Source organism: Rhinoraja longicauda, chromosome 14 (genome assembly GCF_053455715.1).
Source record: "Rhinoraja longicauda isolate Sanriku21f chromosome 14, sRhiLon1.1, whole genome shotgun sequence".
Taxonomy (NCBI): Eukaryota; Metazoa; Chordata; class Chondrichthyes; order Rajiformes; family Arhynchobatidae; genus Rhinoraja; species Rhinoraja longicauda.
The window spans coordinates 43,118,616-43,143,233 of NC_135966.1; the positions used below are offsets into that span (position 1 = coordinate 43,118,616).

Sequence of the window (24,618 nt, forward strand, 5' to 3'; positions counted from 1 at the left end):
CTGGAGGAGTGATGGATGATCTCTGCATGGGCTGCATTTCAGTTTGGGACCCCTCAGTAAATACAATAAATTGGACGTTACGGAATGTTGAAACAAGAGACCTAGGGGTTCAAGTCCATTAGTAAGCTGAAAATGACAAAACAAATCGATAAGGGTGTGAAGAAGGTATGTGCTTGCTTGCCTTCATAGGTGAAGGCATAAAATATAAAAGTTGGAAATCAATTTCTCAATTTCCCCAGTTCCAATAAGAGCTCATTGAACTAAAATGTTTACCCTTGTTTCTCTCTCCACAGCTTCTGACTGATTTTCCCAGTATTTCCAGCAATTTTTGTTTTAATTTTAACTTTCCAGCAACTGCAGTAATCATTAAATGTAATCATTTGTTGAATCAAGAATAATCCCTTGTATTTATTCTTGCTGGACGTTGATCATTTTATGTTTTGTGCAAGTGGTTGAAATGTCCAACTACCACATTTTGTTCAGCCAAATATATTCAGTTCAAAATCAATAACCACTGAATTAATCAGTTTCTCAAAGCAAGGACACTGTGCTTTTGAAAAAATGAAAAAGGACAGTTTCTGATAAACTTCCTCATGATTTCCACAGAATATGAAGAGGAAGTAACAAAGGAAATTAGTCATCCATTTCTACAAATAAGTCTTTTAAATAACATGACAGAGGACAGCGTACAGTTCCACTGAATTTTTTTTTTGCTGTATCTTATTATTTTAAAGAGAAGCAAACGTTTACCATACTGAGAGCCCTATTTGGTTTATTCATCTATTGGCACGCTACACACTTCCGTTCTAGATTCTGTGAAGGTTGTGGTGTATGACAGGAAGAGAAAAGGCCAGCTATTTTTCTCAGCTGTATGCTACAATATGAAATCAAGCAAAAAATAACCAGCCCAGCAAAAATGGCTTTAAGGAAAATTCCAAATCGTAATGATGCACTTCAATGGTCCTCAGCTTATTTGGCTAATTACTTCAGAATGGTAGGTAGAACCAAACAAAAGATTTTCTTCTCTCTCTCTTTCACTTTCTCTACCTGCCTCTTTGTCAATTTCCGTGTAACAATCTGCTTTCAGACTTTTAGACTGGATATCTAGCTGAAAAGTAATATCAAAATGAATATTGTTTAACCATGTGGGATCAGTTCCTTAAAACTTAATTTTAAAAATATTGCCCCCTTGGTATAATGTGATGTGGTTATCTACAAATTTTATGTAAATGCCTTCCATTATCATTTGTAAAAAGTATTTGTGAAGAGCGGCATTGATACTCATAATCCATTTCCTTTGAGAAGATGGTGGGACCTCCTTCTACAGTCCTTGTGTTAGAAGAATACACAGGACAGTTGGGTCAAAAACTCCAGGATTTTGATCCAGCAATGATGTCAGATTAACTAAATGGTTAATACTTTGAGTGGAGAAGTTAGAATCTCATATTACAACTGTACAAGACATTGGTAATGACACAATTAGAGTACTATGTACTGTTCTGATCGCCCTGCTACAGGAAGGATGTCATTAAAATGGAAGGAATACAGCAAAGATTTACGAGGATATTTTGGAGGGTTTGAGTTATAAGGGGAGGATAAATGTTCCGGAAGATTTGAGTTATAAGGAGAGGCTCGATATGCTGGGTTATTTTTCCCTAGAACATTAGAGGGTACAGGATGACCATATAGACATATATGTGCAGATGAGGTGAATAGCCAGTCTTTACCTAAGGGTCGGCAGTCTAAAGCTAGAAGGTATTGGTTTAAAGTGAGAGAAGGAAGATTTGAAGGGGACATAATCCTTTTTCACACAGAGGATGGTACATATGTGGAATAAGCTGCTAGAGAAAGTGGTAGGGGCAGATACAATTAAAATATTTTAAAGACACATAAGGTCATAAGTGACAGGAGCAGAATTAGGCCATTCGGTCCATCAAGTCTACTCTGCCATTCAATCATGGCTGATCTATCTCTCCCTCCTATCCTCATTCTCCTGCCTTCTCCCCATTCCCCTGACACCAGTACTAATCAAGAATTTATCTATCTCTGCCTTAAAAATATCCATTGACTTGACCTCCACAGCTTTCTGTGGCAAAGAATTCCACAGGTTCACCACCCTCTGACTAAAGAAATTCCCCCCTCATCTCCTTCTTAAAGGAATGCCCTTTAAATCTGGGGCTATGACCTCTAGTCCTAGACTCTTCCACTAGTGGAAACATCCTCCTCATCCACTCTATCCAAGCCTTTCATTATTCGGTAAGTTTCAATGAGGTCCCCCCTCATCCTTTTAAACTCCAGCGCGTACAGGCCCAGTGTCGGCAAACGCTCGCCATATGTCAACCCACTCATTCCTGGAATCATTCTTGTAAACCTCCTCTGGTCCCTTTCCAGAGCTGACACATCCTTTTGCAGATATGGTGCCCGAAATTGCTCACAATACTCTAAATGCTGCCTGACCAGTGTCTTATTACATTGCATTATTACACAGCATTACATCCCTGTTTTTGTATTCTAGCCCTCTTGAAATAAATGCTAGCATTGCGTTTGCCTTCCTTACTACCGATTCTACTTGCAAATGAACTTTTTGGGAACCTGCACCAGCACTCCCAAGTCCCATTGCACCTCCGATTTCTGGATTCTCTCCCCATTTAGAAAATAGTCTATGCCTTTATTCCAAGTATCAAAATGCATGACTCCACACTTTGCTACACTATATTCCATCTGCCACGTCTCTGCCCACTCTCCCAACCTGTCCAAATCCCTCTACAGAGTCCCTGCTGCTTCTACACTATCGGCCCCTCCACTTATTTTCATATCATCTGCAAACTTGGCCATAAAGCCTTCAATCCCCTCATCCAAATCATTAATATACACTGAAGAGTAGCGGCCCCAGCTCTGACCCCTGCAGAACTCCGCTACTCACTGGCAGCCAACCAGTAAAAGCCCCCTTTATTGGCTTTTAATTGTCTTTTAAATGATGTGATAGTGCCTGCCTCAACCACACCCCCTGTGCAAAAATGTTGCCCCTCAGGTCCCTATTAAATCTTGCCCCTCCCCCCCCTCACCTTAAATCCATGTCTTCTGGTTCTTGATTCCTCTACTCTGGGTAAAAGACTGAATTTACCCTATCTAATTCCCTCATGATCTTATACAGCTCTATAAGATCACTCCTCATCCTTCTACGCTCCAAGGAATAAAGTCCTAGCCTGCTCATCCTTTCCCTCTCGTTCAAGCCCTCGAGTCCTGGCAACAGCCTTGTAAATGTATAATATATATTTGAAAGGTTGACAGAATCAGAAAATGGAGACTAATTGCCCCAAAACATTAAAATTCTATTTGTCAGGCAATTACCACAAATACTTTTTAGTGAACTTACATTGATGCCTTTCATATAAACTTAGATATAGAAAAATCTGACGTATGCGCAACTTATTTCTAACCAATGGACTGGGTCAAAGATTCAGCTCTCAAAATTATTTGGACCAGGCCTAACACAGGCTCAATTATAAACTAGCCAGTGCTTGAGGCAGAAAGGGAGGGGAGTCAGTCTACCCCGCGACAGGAGGGGGAGGAGTTGTACAATTTGATATGGAACGAACAGTTAGAGAACATAGTTCAGACAGGTATTATAAAGGCATTTAAAAGACATTTGGACAGGTACATGAATGGGGAGGATTTAGAGGGAAATGGGACAAATGCAGGCAAATGGGACTATCTGAGATGGGACATCTTGGTCAGCATGGATGAGTGGGGCTGAAGGGCATGTTTCTATGCTGTATGACTCTGTGATTCTATGACTTTATGTTAAGCTAAACAGTCAGAACCTTTTTCCCAGGGTAGAAATGTCAAAGGTTAGAGGATATACCGTTAAGGTGAGAGGGGTAAGATTTTTAAACAGAGGTGGGTTACTGGAACATGCTGCTAGGTGTGATTGTGGAGGCAGATACGATAGTGGCATTCAAGGGGCTACAGGAATATATAGGGAATGGAGGCATCTGGATCCCTTGGCATCAAGTTTAACTTGGCATCATGTTCAGCACAGACAAAGTGGGCCGAAGGGCCTGTTCCTGTGCAGTACTGCTCAATGTTCTAATGTCTAATGTTCTAATTTTTACGGTAAGACCAAAACTGTACACAATACTCTTGGTGTGGTTTCAAACTTCCAAATTTGATAATTAAGCCCTCTCAAAATAAGACAAGTTGAGGCCAGTTCATTGGCTATATTTAAGAGGGAGTTAGATGTGGCCCTTGTGGCTAAAGGGATCAGGGGGTATGGAGAGAAGGCAGGTACAGGATACTGAGTTGGATGATCAGCCATGATCATAATGAATGGCGGTGCAGGCTCGAAGGGTCGAATGGCCTACACCTGCACCTATTTTCTATGTTTCTATGTTTCTATGACTAATTAACCATTTCCTCTCCTAATCTCCATCTATCTCTGCATGCTGTTTTTCAGTGTCTTGTGCACCCTTGCACCTAGATCACTTTCAACATTAACACTACCCAATCATTATTTAACAAATATTCCACTTTCCAAAGTAAATAAGCACACATCTTTCCATATTATACTCCATCTGACATGCCCTACTCAGCATTCCCCTATCCCCTTAAATAATCCTTACATTCTCTTGTTTCTTCACAATACCACCTGGATTAGTATCAGCAGAAAACCTGGAAATATATCCCCGTGATGCATTTTAGTACTAATGAGGCTAGGACATCCACCATAAATGGTAGTCCTCGGAAGTATTGAGCAGTAGAGGAGCCTTAATGTACAAATTCATAGATTCTTGAAGGTGTAGCGCAGATAGACAAAAGCCGGAGGTTATGCTCTAACTTTATAAAACAGTGATCAGACCTCATCTGGAATAGTGCATACATTTCTAATCTCCAACAAAGGAAAGATGTGATAACACTGGAGAGGGTGGAATGAAGGTTCACCGGGATGTTGCCTGGAATGGAGTGTTTCATTTATGAGGAGAGACTGGAGATGTTAGGCCTGTTTTACCAGCAGTGGAGGAGGTTAAGCGTGGACATGATTGAGGTGCATAAAATTATGAGATACCCCTGGTGGGTCACTGCATTTCCCCTCTATTCAAGATAGATAAAACTAGAAGACAAGAGGGCAAAGGTTGAAGATGAGGAGAAAGAGATTTAGAGGAGATCTGAGGGGACTCTCAAAATACACCACCTGAAAGAATGACGGAAGCAGTCTTAAGAAGCTTTTGGCTGCAGATCTGAATTGCCTATTTGGCCCACATTTTGAAGGCTGTGGGCCAAATAGAAACATAGAAAATAGGTGCAGGAGTAGGCTATTCGGCCCTTTGATCCAGCACCGCCATTCAAAATGTTCATGGCTGATCATCCAAAATCAGTACCCTGTTCCTGCTTTCTCCCCATATCCCTTGATTCTGTTAGCCCCAAGAGCTATATCTAACTCTCTCTTCAATATATCCAGTGAATTGGCCTCCACTACCTTCTTTGGCCGAGAATTCCACAGATTCATAACTCTCTGCGTGAAAAGGTTTTTCCTCTTCTCAGTCCTAAATGGCCTACCCCTTATTCTTAAACTGTGAACCCTGGTTCTGGACTCCCCCAACATCGGGAACATTTTTCTTGCATCTAACCTGTCCAGTCTCTTAACAATTGTATGTGTTTTATATGTTGGAAAGTAGAATTAATACGGATGAGACCCCACTATGTATGCTAAATGGAATGGTCTGTTTCCATGCTGTATGACTATGATAGTAAATCATTGATTGAGATTGGAGCAAAAGTATTAGTTATGCAGCATCCCACTCATCACAGCCTGCCAATTTGTGAACGAGCCATTTATTCTGCTTTCAATAACAATTTTCAGTTTATGCTGGTACATTAGCCCCCATTCCATTTACACTAACTTTACTACCCAACTTCCTTTTTGGGACATTATTGAAAGCCTTCCAGAAATCCAAATATGCCGCATTCATTGATTTTCTCTAGTCCACTGGTTGCATCCTTAAATAAATTCTACAAGGTAGTCAAACATGAATTTCCTTTCATAATTCCATGCTGACTCTGCTCAATCCAATTATTATTTTTAATGTATTTTAGAAAATAGGTGCAGGAGTAGGCCATTCGGCCCTTCGAGCCTGCACCGCCATTCAATATGATCATGGCTGATCATCCAGCTCAGTAGCCTGTACCTGCCTTCTCTCCATACCCCCTGATCCCTTTAGCAAAAAGGGCCACATCTAACTCCCTCTTAAATATAGCCAATGAACTGGCCTCAACTACCTTCTGTGGCAGAGAATTCCACCCTTGCATCCTTCATTATATATTCACCTATTAATCAATTTTGACAACATTGTGAAAAGTGATAGTGATTGATTTTCTTAACTTAATTAGTGCATAACTATCCACTATTCATTGCATTTTGTTGGGTAATTACTAGATCCTGCCTTTATTGAGAGAGATTGGTGCAGTTCCTCTGCTCTTTAAAGAAGCTTTCCCTCTGAACAAATTATCTTTGCTGCACAATAGATTGCTGTGAGCCATCGACCTGATGCAATGTTCTCAATACATTGAAATGCCTGAAAGCTAATTTTATTATTGTTTGTGCTCAATAGCTGGACTGGAAAGATTGTGAAAAAGTTATAAAAAAGAACAATATCAATGGGCAGAGGTTTTTGGTAAGTAATCAATTTACTTTTAGAGCAGATTGGAAATTTTAATTGCAAAATTAATTTTGTCAGGGGGGAAATCCCCAGACTGAACATGACCTTTGGTGGCATCCTCACAACACCAGCATAACCTGTGACAAAGATAGCGGACTGGTATGTACCAGGCCAGTGAAGATTTCCATTGAGTCGGAGGCTATCCTTACGTCAACAACTAGATTCAAACCCTCCATCCCCCAACTCCATTCCATAAGCTTTCTCCAATATTCAAATATAGAATGCAGGAAGTGATGTGGAAAGCATGGAGAAGCGAGTTGGAATATAATACAGGACATCACTCTCGTTGCTGCACTAGCAATACTCCGTTCTCAATACTACACTAGCAATACTGGAATGAATATACGAACATTAAAAAAAGTTGTTTGTCCAAATTGTAATGGAATAGCCTTGAAGAAGGCCCTGAATGAAAGACTGGATGCTTTAAGTCTTGCCCACAATAAAGCCCAACAGAAAAAGGGCTTAGAGAAAGCAGTACAATCAATTCTCCCACCTTCTTACATTATCTGCTGCAAGCATGGAGAGAAATTTAGCTCAACTACACTGGGTGATGCTCAACGTGGAGTTGACCACAATATCTCCCAAGGGACAGAAGCTGCCACCAAAATATTGGAATTACAGTTTGAAGTAAAATCTTGCATGAGCCATTGTGTTAGGCAGGTACATGCATATGAAAGGTTGAGATGGATATGGACCAACCGCAGGTAGGTGGGACTAGTTTAGATGGGGCATCTTGGTTGGTGTTGGCAAGTTGGGCCAAAAGGCCTATTTCCATGTGATATGACTATTTAATGTTGATGAAGGCTGGATCGAGCTTTGCGTGATAGATTTGTATGTGGGATGCTGAATGAGCGAATTCAATCAAAATTACTGAACACACCAGCCCTTATCTTTCATTTGGCATGCAAAACTGCTTTGGCCATGGAGATGGCATGTCAAAGTGCACATGAGTTTCGACCAACACGTGCTGGCATAGTCAGCAGTTAAAAGACAGTTCCAAAACACAAGCATGACAAGACAGGGAAAAGGTCTTCACAGCAAAGTTCTGGGAAAAGCACAGATATGTGCTATCGATGCAATGGTCAACACAAAGCAAATAAGTGCCAGTTCAAGGACTCCAAGTGCTACAAATACCAAAAGAAAGGCCATATTGCATCAGCATGTAGAGCCATCACAGGACAAAGCAAAACCAAATGCGTGGGATTCACAACCTTGAAGAACAATCAGAGAGTAATGAACTTGGGAATGTATGGCATCTATACTACGAATGGTGGGTCTGGAAAGGAAGGCTTTTAGACAAGGGTCAAAGTGAACAATCAATACATTACTATGTATTGATACCCCTGCTGAGTACACAATTATAAGCAAAGACACCTATGAATCCAAGTTTAGCAACATGCCTATCACATAAACAAACGTTCAGCTGAAAACGTGCTCTGGAGAAGTATTGGGGACATGTGGAGAGATAGTTTGTGATGTACAACACAAAGGCAAGACTTTGAAGTTGCCAATAGTTGTCGCAAGTTATGTCAATAGGCCAACGTTGATGGAAAAAAATTGGCTCCGCTTACTGAAACTGGACTGGAATTCTGTATTCCAAGACGAAGTGCAAACACAACTGGATCATTTGTTGCAGAAATATCATGCTATGTTCAATGACAGCTACGCTGGCATAAAGGGTGAGCAAGCACACATCAAGATTCGACCCGATGTGGAACCTGTCTGTTGTAGATCGTGACCAGTGATTCGCTGAAAAGTAAAGTGGAAGCTGAAATCAAACAGTTGGAACAAAACGGTGTACTGGTTAAAACAGATTGCAGTGATTGGGCTAGTAGTGTTTCCGAAAGTGGACAACGCAGTGAGATTGTGTGGAGACTACAAAGTGACCATCAACCAGACAGTAGATGATGAACACTATGCACTACCAACCTCACAAGATTTATATACTGAACTTGCTGGTTCCAACGTATTCTCTAAGCTAGATCTGTCACATGCATATGCTCAGCTAAATGTTGATCGTAAGATGCCTGAGCTGCACCCATATAGCCTCACTAGACAAACCGTCCATAATGTCACCTTCAGCTATTGCCTTGACATCCTCCTTAACCAACAATACACCATCTTTTACCATCTCTCCTGAAGCACCTGTATCCCAGAACATTGAGCTGCCAGTCCTGCCCCTCTCTTAACCAGGTTTCAGTTATGACTACAACGTCCCAGTCGCACGTATCTATCCATGCCCTAAGCTCATCTTCCTTACCCATCAGGTCTCTTGCATTAAAATATGTGCAGTTTAAACCAACCTTCCTTCCTCGCTCTCTGCCTTTCTCCTGGCTATTCGCACGCACCTATCCAGATGGGCTGATTAGTACATTTACAGACAAAATGGGTGGTGTTTCGGATAATGAGAAAGGTTGTCAAAGTATACCGTGGGATACAGATCAACTGCAGAAATAGGTGGAAAAATGGGAGGTAGAGTTTAATCTGAGGAGTGCAAGGTGTTGCATTTAGAGAGGTTCTATGCAAGAGGCAAGTATACAGTTAATGGCAAGACCCTCAACAGCATTGATGTTCAGAAAGATTTTGGAGTCCAAGTCCATTGCTCCCTGAAAAAGGCAAGACAAATAGCTAGAGTGGTGAAGAAAGTGAATGGTATTCTTGTCTTCATTGGTTGGGGCATTGAGTACAAGAGTCAGGAAGTTATATTGCACCTTTATAGGACTTTGGTTTCACCACATTTGGACTATTGTGTGGAGTTCTAGTCACCTCATCACAGGAAGGATGTAGAGGCTTTGTAGAGAGTACAGAAGACGTTTACCAGAATGCTGCCTAGAATAGAAGGTAATAGCTATAAGGAGAGTTTGGACAAATTTAGATTTTTTTCTCTGGAACATCAGAGTCTGAGGGAGTTCCGATAGAAATATATAAAATTATGAGAGGCATAGGTAGACACTCAAACCTTTTTTTCCTAGGATGGAAAAATCAAAGATTAGAGGGCATAGCTTTAAGGTGAGAGGAGCAAAGTTTAAAGAAAACGTGCAGGGCAAGTATTCTATACAGAAAGTGGTGGGTGCCTGGATCATGCTGCCAGGGGCGGTGGTTTCGGCAGACAAAACAGTGGCATTTAAGAGGCTTTTAGCTAGGGACATGGGTAGGCAGGGAATGGAGAGATATGGATTACATACAGAAAGAGGAGACTAATCTAGTTTAGAGATACAGCCTGGAAACTAGCCCTATGGCCCACTGAGTCCGCACTGACCAACGATCACTCCGTACACTACAGTAGTTCTATCCTCCACACTAGGGCAATTTACAGAAGCCAATTAACTTACAAACCTGAACATCTTTGGAATGTCGGAGGAAACCAGAGCATTCGGCGAAAACCCATGCAGTCACAGGGAAATATACAAACCACCGTAGTCAGAATTGAACTGGGGCTCTGGAACTGTAAGGCAGCATGCCAGCTGTCCTACTTTGCTGCTAATTTGACATCATTTTCCGCAAGGACATTATGGGCCAAAGGACTTGGCCCTGTGCTGTACTGTTCTTTATTCTATATTGAAGAAAGCCAATTTCAAAAGAAAAAGAATGCTTAAGTAAATTGGATCCACAATTTAACAGGCAAACCGCTGCTTTTAAGGAAGAAATGGTTCAGGTTTAAGGAAAAAATGTTTCAGGTATAATTAAAGCACTTTCATTTGAGGGGCAAAGAAAGAACAAAAAACCCTGAGTTCTTTGGATGACAGAACACATTCAGGGGCTGTTTTGCATAAGTATCAAGTTGTAATTTACAATTAAAACACAAAGTACGTGCTATATCTCCAGGTTAAGCGCACAACTAAGAAAACCTAGCCCAAAGCCAAAGTATTATCCAACTATCTAACTGAATATGCCAACTTATGCTAAGGACAATAACAAACTCCATATACAATAAACAGCTACCTACGTGTTAACTAGCTCATTAAAAAAAATAAAAAATCCTATAGATGCAAGTATATCATTGGAGTTATCAAGTGGGCACCTCCCTTCACACGTGTTTCATTGAGTTAGGCCCACGACACCTCGGGAAGGCTCAACAACTAGTTCTGGCATCTCACCACCGATGCCACCAGTATCAGCTAAATAAAGGAGGCTGCAGCCAATTAACTCACTCTAACAAATGCTAAACGCCTGCATCCTATCTTCCACTTATCCTAGCCCATCATTAAATTTGTAACACCACAAATATCACCCTTGCATAAAACCGGGATATACTTGCACAGACTACATTTACCAAGAAATACACATACTTCATGTAATACCTTTCCTTTCTGCCCTAAACTGTCACTATTTCTTCTCCACCAAATCCACCTACTGCCTTGCTCTGCTGCCTCTGACATCTGCTTTACAGCCTGACGCAAACTCTGTCGACAAATTCCTAGCTCTCCAAATAGTGACGTGGTCGATCTCGCTATGAAACCTCTACAACCCACCTCTACCGGACATACTCTTGCTTCCCATTCTCGCTGCTCAACTCTGCTGCCAACTCTACATATCTACGCTTTTTCCTTTCATAAGCCTCATCCACTAAGTTCTCCCAAGGCACCATCAGTTCTATAAAATACACTATCTGCTAACTAACTGACCATAACACTATATCAGACCTCAAATAGTACTAATTATTTCCTGCGGAACACCAAGCTTTCCTTCCAAATCTACCTGCTTCTCCCAATATACTCATACATCGGCGAGACCAAACGCAGACTGGGCGATCGTTTCGCGGAACACCTTCACTCAGCTGAACCAACCTGATCTCCTGGTTGGACACTTTAATTCTCCTTCCCATTTCTACACAGACCTTTCTGTCCTCGGTCTCCTCCTTTGTCAAGAGTGAGGCTAAATGCAATTGGAGGAACAGTTTCTCATATTTCACTTGGGCAGCTTACACTCCAGTGGTATGAATATTGATCTCTCTCAGTTCAGGTAGCCCCGGCATTCCCTCTCTCTCTATCCCTCCCCCACCCAAGTCACACTAACTTCTTAATTTCACCCTACAAACAGCTTACAATGGCCTGTTTCCTTTATCATCATTACTTTTTTGCATATCTTTCATTCATTTGCCTTTATCTCTCCACCTATATCTCTCGTTTCCCTTATCCCTAACCCGTCTGAAGAAGGGTCTTAACCTGAAACGTCACCCATTCCATCTCTCCAGAGATGCTGCCTGTCCCGTTGAGTTACTCCAGCTTTTTGTATCTATTCCCCAATCATTGGTTCCCCGTAACTGGCCTAACTCATACCTGTCTGAAAACTTCCCTCCTCTACCTTTCTCTCCCTCACGGACAAAATGAATTGCTACATTCTCAGTCCTGATACCTACTGAATTCACCTGTGCTCTTCTCTCAATTGCTGCAGCTATAGATAGAGCTCTTAAGGACAGCTGAGTCAGGGGGTATGGGGAGAAGGCAGGAACGGGGTACTGATTGAGAATGATCAGCCATGATCACATTGAAGGGCTCGAAGGGCCGAATGGCCTACTCCTGCACCTATTGTCTATACAATAGACAATAGACAATAGACAATAGGTGCAGGAGTAGGCCATTCAGCCCTTCGAGCCAGCACCGCCATTCAATGCGATCATGGCTGATCACTCTCAATCAGTACCCCGTTCCCGCCTTCTCCCCATACCCCCTCACTCCGCTATCCTTAAGAGCTCTATCCAGCTCTCTCTTGAAAGCATCCAACGAACTGGCCTCCACTGCCTTCTGAGGCAGAGAATTCCACACCTTCACCACCCTCTGACTGAAAAAGTTCTTCCTCATCTCCGTTCTAAATGGCCTACCCCTTATTCTCAAACTGTGGCCCCTTGTTCTGGACTCCCCCAACATTGGGAACATGTTATCTGCCTCTAATGTGTCCAATCCCCTAATTATCTTATATGTTTCAATAAGATCCCCCCTCATCCTTCTAAATTCCAGTGTATACAAGCCCAATCGCTCCAGCCTTTCAACATACGACAGTCCCGCCATTCCGGGAATTAACCTAGTGAACCTACGCTGCACGCCCTCCATAGCAAGAATATCCTTCCTCAAATTTGGAGACCAAAACTGCACACAGTACTCCAGGTGCGGTCTCACCAGGGCCCGGTACAACTGTAGAAGGACCTCTTTGCTCCTATACTCAACTCCTCTTGTTACGAAGGCCAACATTCCATTGGCTTTCTTCACTGCCTGCTGAACCTGCATGCTTCCTTTCATTGACTGATGCACTAGGACACCCAGATCTCGTTGAACTCCCCCTCCTCCTAACTTGACACCATTCAGATAATAATCTGCCTTTCTATTCTTACTTCCAAAGTGAATAACCTCACACTTACCTACATTAAACTGCATCTGCCATGTATCCGCCCACTCACACAACCTGTCCAAGTCACCCTGCAGCGTTATTGCATCTTCCTCACAATTCACACTACCCCCCAACTTAGTATCATCTGCAAATTTGCTAATGGTACTTTTAATCCCTTCGTCTAAGTCATTAATGTATATCGTAAATAGCTGGGGTCCCAGCACCGAACCTTGCGGTACCCCACTGGTCACTGCCTGCCATTCCGAAAGGGACCCATTTATCCCCACTCTTTGCTTTCTGTCTGTCAACCAATTTTCTATCCATGTCAGTACCCTACCCCCAATACCATGTGCCCTAATTTTGCCCACTAATCTCCTATGTGGGACCTTGTCGAAGGCTTTCTGAAAGTCGAGGTACACCACATCCACTGACTCTCCCTTGTCAATTTTCCTAGTTACATCCTCAAAAAATTCCAGTAGATTTGTCAAGCATGATTTCCCCTTCGTAAATCCATGCTGACTCGGAATGATCCCGTTACTGCTATCCAAATGCTCAGCAATTTCGTCTTTTATAATTGACTCCAGCATCTTCCCCACCACTGATGTCAGACTAACTGGTCTATAATTACCCGTTTTCTCTCTCCCTCCTTTCTTAAAAAGTGGGATAACATTTGCTATCCTCCAAGACCTTCAATACACTTCAAGACCTGGTTATGCTGTCCGGTATACCGACCCTGAGAAAGACTAGTCCTACATCCTGACAAAATATGCCTCAACATTGCCACCTCTGAACACAGGGGACATGGCACATCCCCACCTACCCATTGTTTGAGGTTCTGCGGTGATGGCAGCACATCATAAATAGCCCTTAGAAGTAAACTTACATGACCCACCTCCATGCACCACAGGTCCCTCCAGCTAAACCTCCTCTTTTCTACACTTTCCCAGTTCACTGTCCCTGCGTAATCTGGGCTACTGCCCTTATACATCTCACTGCTTCCTCTTGCCGACATACCTGCAATTTCCTCCTCTCTGTTGGACCTGCCTGACTCCACACTGGTTTCTCTGTGCTGAGCCACAAGTCTCCTTTCCCTTGCTGCACCCTACCAATAATGTCTAAGTGCTGCTTGTGCTTCTTGTACTGCCTGCTTAGAGTTCCACTTCCTCTCTCTAGTTACACTTGGCACCAGATTACTACCCAAGGTATCCTTGCTCCCTGATAATTGCAACTCCAACCTCACCTCAGCACACTTAAACTCCTCTGTTAGGCTAGACAATGGTAAATGGAGAATACCTTTCCCATATAAACCCACATTACTAAGGCACTGTGGAACTCCTAACCATTTCCTAATATATGAACTAACCAATCTCTCTAACCTTTTCACCTTCGAAATTGGCACCTCATGTACAGTCAATGGCCACATTAACCTCGGGAATAGCCCAAACTGCAACTTGCCTGGAAGCCCTGACTTCTCTATCCTTTCTAACCCTTCAATAACATATTTTCCACATTGCTGAACCAGTTCAGTGTCATCCAACTTCCTGTTATATCACCGACCCGAACTTTTAACTGGTTTCTCCATTATAGACGGGATTTCTTCTTCATCTACATAAAACCTCTTTTCAACTATTTTACGGCTTGCCAAAGAAATACTCCATGATTTTCTAGGCTTAATCTTCAATAATGCCCATTTAAGATTATCATTTATCTTCTCTAATAACTTTCTTGGGCAAGCTATTGTTGTGGCCACCAAGGTCATTATCATCCATATAGGCCTTGATTGGAAAAAAGCGCAGTCCGTCCTGCTGTCTTTCCTCGCCAACTACCCACCGTGATGCTCTAATCACTAGTTGCATCACCATTTTTAAAGCTAACGGGGAAATAGTACCCTGCCAGAATGCCTATCTCTAGTCTCTGCCATGCTGTCGTGAAGTCTGCTGTACTAAACCACATTCAGAAATCTTGGAACTAAATTTACTATCGATCCTGGAACTCTAAAGAAATCAAAAGCACTCCAAATAAGACTGTGCGGAACAGACCAAAGACATTTGCCGGGTCCAAAAACACTACATGCAAATCTCTTCTCTCAAGCTTGGCTGTCTGAATCTGGTGCCATATTACACTACCAACCTGCATAACCTGGGATACCTACTTTCTGCAGTGGTAGCTATTAACCTGTTTCTTTCTAAATAACTTGCCAGCTTCTGTGCCACTATGTTAAGCTGACAGGGGATATATAGGCCTAAACTGACTTAACTCTGAAGACTCTTTCTCCTTGGGAATGAAAATTCCCCCTGCTCTACACAAACCCTTGGTTTGACCTGCTTCTCCCAAACTATTCACAGGAGCCTCCACAAAAATCTAAGCACATCAGGTACACCTTTATATATCCAGAAGGAACTCCATTCCGCCCTGGAGCCGAAAAAGCCTTTGCATACCTTATTACTGCTTCCACTTTGGTGGCAAAATATCTAACTTATGCTTTATCTATATCTGGAGGGAAACCCATTCCCCTTTTATTTTCTGGATCTGAATATGTCCTTTTTAAATATTCCTCTAACTCTTCATTTGAAGCTTTGAGCTTTCCACTCTTTTCCTGACTAAACATTCTTTTAACAAATTTAAATGGATCCCTATAAAATGCTGACCTGACTCACTCCTTCTTTTCCTCCTAAGGTCTTCTGCCCTCCTTAACATCACCAAACGATTTCTTAACTCTTCCTGCAAAACATTAATTCCTTCTCTCTTATCAACTGTAGCCTTTCTCCACTTTTTTTTTTCTTAACTGTCTCCTCACCTTCACTAATCTCTCAATTTCTTTCTCTCGTCTAGATCAAACTACCTGCAGAGCCTGCACCTTTTCAATAACACCAAACCTGTCTGCACCATATTGATAAATAATCTCTTCCATCTTATCTAACTTGTTTTCCACTGTCCCTTTCTCCTTTACCAAATCTATATTAACAGTTTCCCATTCCTTCCTTTCTCTTGCCCTGGCCCATTTAACTCTGGGTTTCAGCCCACCGCTCTACTCCCTGACTGGCAGATTAACCTCACAACCACCTACATCCCCCTCTACAGCACTTGTTTCCTCCTCATCAGTGATGGGGGTAATGATATCCTGCAAAAAGTGGTTTTCTACCCATCACTGGACTTCACTCGACTGACTTCTCAAGAAGTACTGCTCAATGCGATTTCCCTGTACTCCCTCTAAGCACTTCTTCTTTCCCTGATGTATTCTGCCCTTTGCTGTTGTTACTTTCTGCCAACCACAAGAACACACCTGTACCACTGAGCCACTGTCCTTCATTGAGGTGCTAATGCTACTCATAGGTTTTTTCCTTTCCATGGTCTGTAGCCAGGTAATCCACCCGAGTCTTCTTCTGCTCCTGTTCTCGTAGACTCTAGGGGTATCTTTCTATTATTTGTTGTAGCTTTCTGGGGTGCAGCGAGACTGTTTACAATCTACACCACTACTGCAATGAGGTGCATAACAGCTCCAGCAGGGTCTATTCCCTCCTGTCAGCTGTCTTTCCAAGCTGTCACATGGACTTTCCCTAGTTGTCAGCTACTCTGATCACAGCAGTCACTAGCTGGGCTAGATGTTAAATTACTTTTAAAACACAAAGTACTTGTGCTATAATTCCAGGATAAGCACTCAACTAAGAAAACCAAAGCCAAAGTATTATCTAACCATCTAACTGAATATGCAAACTTACGCCAAGGACAATAACTAACCCCATATACAGTAAACAGCTACCTAAATGTCAACCAGCTCATTTAAAAAAAACCAAATCCTGTAGATGCAAGTATATCATTGGGGTTATTAAGTTGGCACCTCCCTTTGCTGGTGTTTCATTGAATTAGGCCCACGACACCTCAGGACGTCTCAAAAATTAATTCTGGCAACCGACACCAATCCACTCCAGCTCTCAATAGACAATAGACAATAGGTGCAGGAGTAGGCCATTCAGCCCTTCGAGCCAGCACCGCCATTCAATGCGATCATGGCTGATCACTCTCAATCAGTACCCCGTTCCTGCCTTCTCCCCATACCCCCTCACTCCGCTATCCCTAAGAGCTCTATCCAGCTCTCTCTTGAAAGCATCCAACGAACTGGCCTCCACTGCCTTCTGAGGCAGAGAATTCCACACCTTCACCACTCTCTGACTGAAAAAGTTCTTCCTCATCTCCGTTCTAAATGGCCTACCCCTTATTCTTAAACTGTGGCCCCTTGTTCTGGACTCCCCCAACATCGGGAACATGTTTCCATCTCCGTCAGGATAGTTTGTCTGTTTGTTTTTATGTTATGACTGTTTTTGTAAAGCGCTATATAAAATAAATGCTTATTATTATTATTATTATTATTATAATGTGTCCAATCCCCTAATTATCTTATATGTTTCAATAAGATCCCCCCTCATCCTTCTAAATTCCAGTGTATACAAGCCTAATTGCTCCAGCCTTTCAACATACGACAGTCCCGCCATTCCGGGAATTAACCTAGTGAACCTACGTTGCACGCCCTCAATAGCAAGAATATCCTTCCTCAAATTTGGAGACCAAAACTGCACACAGTACTCCAGGTGCGGTCTCACCAGGGCCCGGTACAACTGTAGAAGGACCTCTTTGCTCCTATACTCAACTCCTCTTGTTATGAAGGCCAACATTCCATTGGCTTTCTTCACTGCCTGCTGTACCTGCATGCTTCCTTTCAGTGACTGATGCACTAGGACACCCAGATCTCGTTGAACATCCCCTCTTCCTAACTTGACACCATTCAGATAATAATCTGCCTTTCTATTCTTACTTCCAACGTGAATAACCTCACACTTATCTACATTAAACTGCATCTGCCATGTATCCGCCCACTCACACAACCTGTCCAAGTCACCCTGCAGCCTTATTGCATCTTCCTCACAATTCACACTACCCCCCAGCTTAGTATCATCTGCAAATTTGCTAATGGTACTTTTAATCCCTTCATCTAAGTCATTAATGTATATCGTAAATAGCTGGGGTCCCAGCACCGAACCTTGCGGTACCCCACTGGTCACTGCCTGCCATTCTGAAAGGGACCCATTTATCCCCACTCTTTGCTTTCTGTCTGTCAACCAATTTTCTATCCATGTCAGTACCCTACCCCCAATACCATGTGCTCTAATTTTGCCCACTAATCTCCTATGTGGGAACTTGTCGAAGGCTTTCTGAAAGTTGAGGTACACCACATCCACTGACTCTCCCCTGTCAATTTTCCTAGTTACATCCTCAAAAAATTCCAGTAGATTTGTCAAGCATGATTTCCCCTTCGTAAATCCATGCTGACTCGGAATGATCCTGTTACTGCTATCCAAATGCTCAGCAATTTCGTCTTTTATAATTGACTCCAGCATCTTCCCCACCACTGATGTCAGACTAACTGGTCTATAATTACCCGTTTTCTCTCTCCCTCCTTTCTTAAAAAGTGGGATAACATTTGCTATCCTCCAATCCACAGGAACTGATCCTGAATCTATAGAACATTGAAAAATGACCTCCAATGCTTCCACTATTTCTAGAGCCACCTCCTTAAGTACCCTGGGATGCAGACCATCAGGCCCTGGGGATTTATTAGCCTTCAGTCCCATCAGTCTACCCAAAACCATTTCCTGCCTAATGTGGATTTCCTTCAGTTCCTCCATCACCCTAGGTTCTCCGGCCCCTAGAACATTTGGGAGATTGTGTGTATCTTCCTCAGTGAAGACAGATCCAAAGTAACGGTTTAACTCGTCTGCCATTTCTTTGTTCCCCATAATAAATTCCCCTGCTTCTGTCTTCAAGGGACCCACATTTGCCTTGACTATTTTTTTCCTCTTCACGTACCTAAAAAAACTTTTGCTATCCTCCTTTATATTATTGGCTAGTTTACCCTCGTACCTCATCTTTTCTCCCCGTATTGCCTTTTTAGTTAACTTTTGTTGCTCTTTAAAAGAGTCCCAATCCTCTTGTCTTCCCACTCTTCTTTGCTATGTTATACTTCCTCTCCTTAATTTTTATGCTGTCCTTGACTTCCCTCATCAGCCACAGGTGTCTCTTACTCCCCTTAGAGTCTTTCCGCCTCTTTGGGATAAATTGATCCTGCAACCTCTGCATTATTCCCAGGAATACCTGCCATTGCTGTTCTACCGTCTTCCCTGCTAGGGCCTCCTTCCAGTCAATTTTGGCCAGCTCCTGCCTCATGCCTCTGTAATCCCCTTTGCTATACTGTAATACTGACACTTCCGATTTTCCCTTCTGCCTTTCCATTTGCAGAGTAAAACTTATCATGTTGTGATCACTGCCTCCTAATGGCTCTTTTACCTCTAGTCCCCTTATCAGATCAGGATCATTACACAACACTAAATCCAGAATTGCCTTCTCCCTGGTAGGCTCCAGTACAAGCTGTTCTAAGAATCCATCTCGAAGGCACTCTACAAACTCTCTTTCCTGGGGTCCATTTCCAACCTGATTTTCCCAGTCTACCTGCATGTTGAAATCTCCCATAACCACCGTAGCATTACATTTGTGACACGCCAATTTTATCTCCTGATTCAACTTGCACCCTATGTCGAGGCTACTGTTTGGGGGCCTATAGATAACTCCCATTAGGGTCTTTTTACCCTTACAATTCCTCATTTCTATCCATGCTGATTCAACATCTCCTGATTCCATGTCACCCTTATGCTATCAGTATCTGGTGAATAAAGGAAGCTGCAGCCAATTAACTCACTCAACAAATGCTAAACACCTGCATCCTATCTTACACTTAGAAAATAGGTGCAGGAGGAGGCCATTCGGCCCTTCAAGCCAGCACAGCACTTATTCTAGCCCATCATTAAACTTGTAACACCACAAATCTCACCCTTGTATAAAACTGCGATACAGTTACACAGACTACAATTACTAAGAAGTACACATACTGCATATCATACGTTTTTTTTCTGTCCCCAACTGACACTATTTCATCTCCACTTCTACAACCCACCTCTACTGGACGTACACTAGATACCACCTATAACCAGGCCCATTGTAAAAGAATCAGGAGGAAGCAAAGCGAAAAGAAGCCAAGAGAGCTAATGAGAAATAATTGATTTCCAATGTAACTTAGAATTAATAATAAAATGGTAGTAAATTGAAAAATAAGGCCTGTGAAGGACAGAAATGGAAACTTGTACATGGATACCGATGGCACCCACATTTGGCTGTTGGTACGACTGTACTTTCTTTTACAAACCTTACCCTTTTCTTGAAACACAATTTTAATGTAAATATTTAAGAATGGAAATGCGCATATAAACATTTATAATAATAGAAATTAAAACTCAACAGAACCCTAAAGGCTGACTTCACTCTTGCTACTTCAGCCGCATCCTGAGAGATCCTGGAGTGCATTAAGTCCATTAACATACATATGGTATGTATTGTTGTGCTGCTGCTGCAAGCAATATTGAAGCTCACTTGCAGCATTAGCAGGAAGTAACAACACATAGAGTGATAGAGTCAGACAACATGGAAACAGGCCCTTCCCCCCAACTTCCCATGCCAACCAACATGCCCCATCTGCACTAGTCCCACCTGCCTGCATTTGGTCCAGTTCCCTCTAAACCTATCCTTTCCACGTACCTGTCTAAATGTTTCTTAAACGTTGCGATAGTACTTGCCACAGAAAATGAAATTGCCATTTAGACAGAATTACATAAATATAGAGTCCAGAAATATGTTACATGGCATATTCGAATGGATGAAAGTACGCAATGCATCATCCATCATGTTCATCTCGTGTGTGTTCATCATCCTGTTACCGTTTTCCTTTTCCTTAATGTCTTTTTTTGTTTGTCTACCAGATACCTATGGTATATTAAAAGGATGATTGTGGGGTAGTGGTGGGTATGGATTTCACATCCGGAGCATTTGGTACATTGAGAAGGATTCTAATCAACTCAAGAGACTTGTTTATAACTGCAATAAACCGCAATGGGTATAATGGTTGTAAGTACAACAGTAGGATCCAGTACAAAGAGGTAGTACTTAACTGGTACAGCTGCTGCCTCACAGAGCCAGAGATCTGGGTTCAATCCTAACCTGCTGTCTGTGTGGAGTTTGCATGTTCTCCCTGTGATTATGTGGGTTTCCCCTGGATGCTCCGGTTTCCTCCCCTATCCCAAAGATGTGCTGGTTTATAGGTTAATTGGCTGCTGTAAAATTTTCCCTAGGAAGTGTTTGAGAAAGTGGGATAACATAGAACTTGTGCGAACAGGTGATCAAAGATCGGCATGGATTCAGTGGCATGCCGTATATCTAAGCTAAAGACGATGCCTGTCTTAACCCTTCGGAAGCTTACACTTAGAGTGACTGCAGGTAACTGCTAGTTTTTAAGAGTTATATTACTCTATTCTCAAAAATGTGTTTCCTTGGTTCTCTCTGTAACTTACTAAGTGTTCTGGCCCTCGGTGAACTATTACTATTATTCATTGGCATGTTCCTGATAGATTGAGTGTAATTGAACTGTTCTAAACATCATTCTTTTACAGTGCTTTGTTTGTAGTTGATATTATTTCTGACCATAATAGCATTATGAAGTGTTTTTTGACATGATGCCATTTTAGTAGAGCATGAATGCATGTTATAATTACTTTAACAATTTTTGCAACACTATCCCATATAGCAAAATGATTAAAACACTTTTTAAAGAAAATTATTAAAACACATCAGGAACATTTTAAAATAGGCTTACATATTTACAATATTTTAGCGCTTTGCTTACAGTGGGTTTTGTTTGGTGTGTGATGAGCTTTTACCATTTTACAATTTGATGAATGTGATAGATTTGATGGAACAGGCAACTTTTCCAGGTTGTCATTTATTTGTAAATTATACATTAATGATACTAGTTTCAGTTGCAAATAATGCATATGATTTTCTATGTGTACGCATTTGATTCCTTTGTTTGATTACAATTGGTTACTTGTAAGTCTATACACTAATTACATCTAAATTAAACCGACTTTTTCTTTTTTACAGAACATGTCAGAAAATGACATTCAAAGGTTTCCTACTCTTCGGGTGCCGTAAGTAGTTCTGGAGAACGTTGTAATGTGTGAAACGAACAACATGGGAGGGAGTATAATTCATGCAGGTTATATTTTCAGTCCAAAGTGTACATAATGTTGCATGTTCCTGCAAGGAGAAGGTAGGTGGGAGTAAGAAAGCCTGGATGATGAAAGGAATTGAGACGATGGTCAGGAAAAAGAAGGAGACATGGAACAGTTATAGATAGCTGGGATCAATTGTATCCCTGGAGGAGTTTAGGGAACTGGGGAGCACACTTAAAAAGGAAATTAGGAGGGCAAAAGGGGAGCAAATGATAGCTCTAGTAGATAATAATAAGGAAAATCCAAAGAGATTTTATGTCAATTAAGGGAAAGAGGGTTATTAGTAAGAGAAAAAGGTCACTTAGAAACCAAAGTGGTTTTCTCCATTGGAGGTGCAGGAGATGGATAAGGTTCTCAATTAATATTTCTCCTCTGTTTTTACCGTGGAGAACTGCATGGAGAATTTAGGACAGTTAATGGAGGTGTCTTGATGACAATGCATATTACAGTTGAGGAGGTGCTGGACATCCTAAGGCATCCAGGGGCTGGTCAGATATATCCGTGGACACGATCGCAAGATAGAGAAGAAATTACAGAAGCCCTGGATGAGATATATGAATCATTCTTCTGCACGGGTGAGGTTCTGGAGGACAGGAGGGTGGCTAATGATGTGCCTCAGTTTAAGAAGAGCTGCAAGGAAAAGCATGAGAACTATAGCCTAAACATCTGTGGTGGGAAAGAGAGTATTCTGAAGGATAGGATATATATGTATTTGGATGGACAGGGGCTGATTAGGTATAGTTAGCATGGTTTTGTATGTGGGAGATTGTGTCTTACAAATCTGGTTGAGTTTTCTGAAGAAGTCACCAAAAAGGTTGACAAGGGAAAAGCTGTAGAAGTTGTCTAGATTCCAGCAAGGCATTTGATAACGTTCTGCATGATAGGATGCTCAGGAAGGTTAGATCGCATAGAATCTGGGGAGAGCTAGCTGACTGGGGAGAGAATTGGCTTCATGAAAGGAATCAGAAGGTGATGGTAGAGGTGAGTTTTCCGATTGGAGGCCTGTGACAAGTGGTGTGTTTCAGGGATCGATGCTGTGGTTTATTGGTGTTTGTGGTTTATTTCAATAATTTGGATGGGAATGTGCAAGGTATGATTAGTAAGTTTAAAGTGGGTGGTATTGGAGATAGCAAAGATGGTTATCAAAAGTTACAGCAGGATCTTGATCAGCTGGGCAAAAGGGAGCTGAAGAATGGCTAAGGAGTTTAAGGGAATCATTATGGAGTTCAATGCGGATAAGTGCAAAATGTCACATTTTGTGAAGTCAAACCAGGGCAGGACATTGACAGTGAATGGCAGGGCACTGGGGAGTGAGAGCAGAGGAATCTAGGAGTGCATGTACATAGTTCTTCAAAGTGGCGTCACAAAGAAGGCTTTTGGTACATTGGCCTTCATACTTCAGTCAGGGTATTGATTTTAGGAGTTAGGATGCTATGTCACAATTGTACAAGACGTTGGTGAGGCCACATTTGGAATATTGTGTTCAGTTTTGGACACTGTTATAGAAAGGATGTTGTTAACCTGGAAAGAATTTAGAGAAGATTTATGAGGATATTACCAGGACTTGAGGGCCTGAGCTATATATAGAGGTTGGGCAGGCTAGGACTTTATTCCTTGGAGCACAGGAATCTGAGGGGTGATCTTATAGAGGTGCATAAAATCAAGAGTGGGATAGATTGGTTGAATGCACAGTTTTTTACCTAAAGTAGGGGAATCGAGAACCAGGGACATACGTTTAAGGTGGGAGGGGAAAGATTTAATAGGAACCCGAGGTGCAACTTTTTCACACAGAGGGTGGTGCAATGAGCTATCAGAGGAGGTAGTGGCGGCCGGTCAATTATAAGACATTTGGATAGGAGCATGGATAGTAAAGGTTGAGAAAGGTATGGGTGAAATGTGAGCAGGTGGGACTGGCATGGATGGGAAATTTGGTCAGCCTGGGCAAGTTGGGTTAACAGCCTGTGTCCGTGCTGTATGAGTCTAAGACTGAGTATGAATGAACATCTTACAAGTAACTGTCAGGATAGCTATATTTGCCACTGCGGTCTTTACAATAGATCAGTTTGAGCTTATTGGGCAGCAATAGAAGTAAAATCTTATTTGTATGGGAAGTCAATAATTGTTGCCCCATTCACTGACCTAATGGTGTTAAAAATTGAACAGAAAGCTTGAAAATACTACATCATAACATAATGTTGGGAAGTTATTGGCAACTGTAAATAAGCACTTGTTTCAGCAGTTGTTGGGAGAATCAGGTTAATGGATTAACATGTCAATATGGGAGAGATATTACAAAGGAAATAAATGGGAAAATGGGTTTGATCAGATTGGTCTGAGAGCTGGCATGGACTTGTGGGTCAAAAAAGGTCTCCTTCTGTGTCAGATTGATATGATAAATATGCCTGGCA

At 42.0% G+C, this 24,618-nt stretch overlaps 1 protein-coding gene across 1 annotated transcript in view; it reads left to right on the forward strand.

The window, feature by feature from the left end:
- The first annotated feature begins 678 nt into the window (after positions 1-678).
- The window catches only part of lcp2a (lymphocyte cytosolic protein 2a), a 105,397-nt gene continuing 81,457 nt past the window's right edge, over positions 679-24,618 (forward strand). The window contains exons 1-3 of the mRNA XM_078411225.1: positions 679-994; positions 6,609-6,671; positions 22,080-22,126. Of these exons, the coding sequence (XP_078267351.1) occupies positions 872-994; positions 6,609-6,671; positions 22,080-22,126 (233 nt within the window). The 5' untranslated portion in view covers positions 679-871. The remainder of the gene's footprint in view (positions 995-6,608; positions 6,672-22,079; positions 22,127-24,618) is intronic.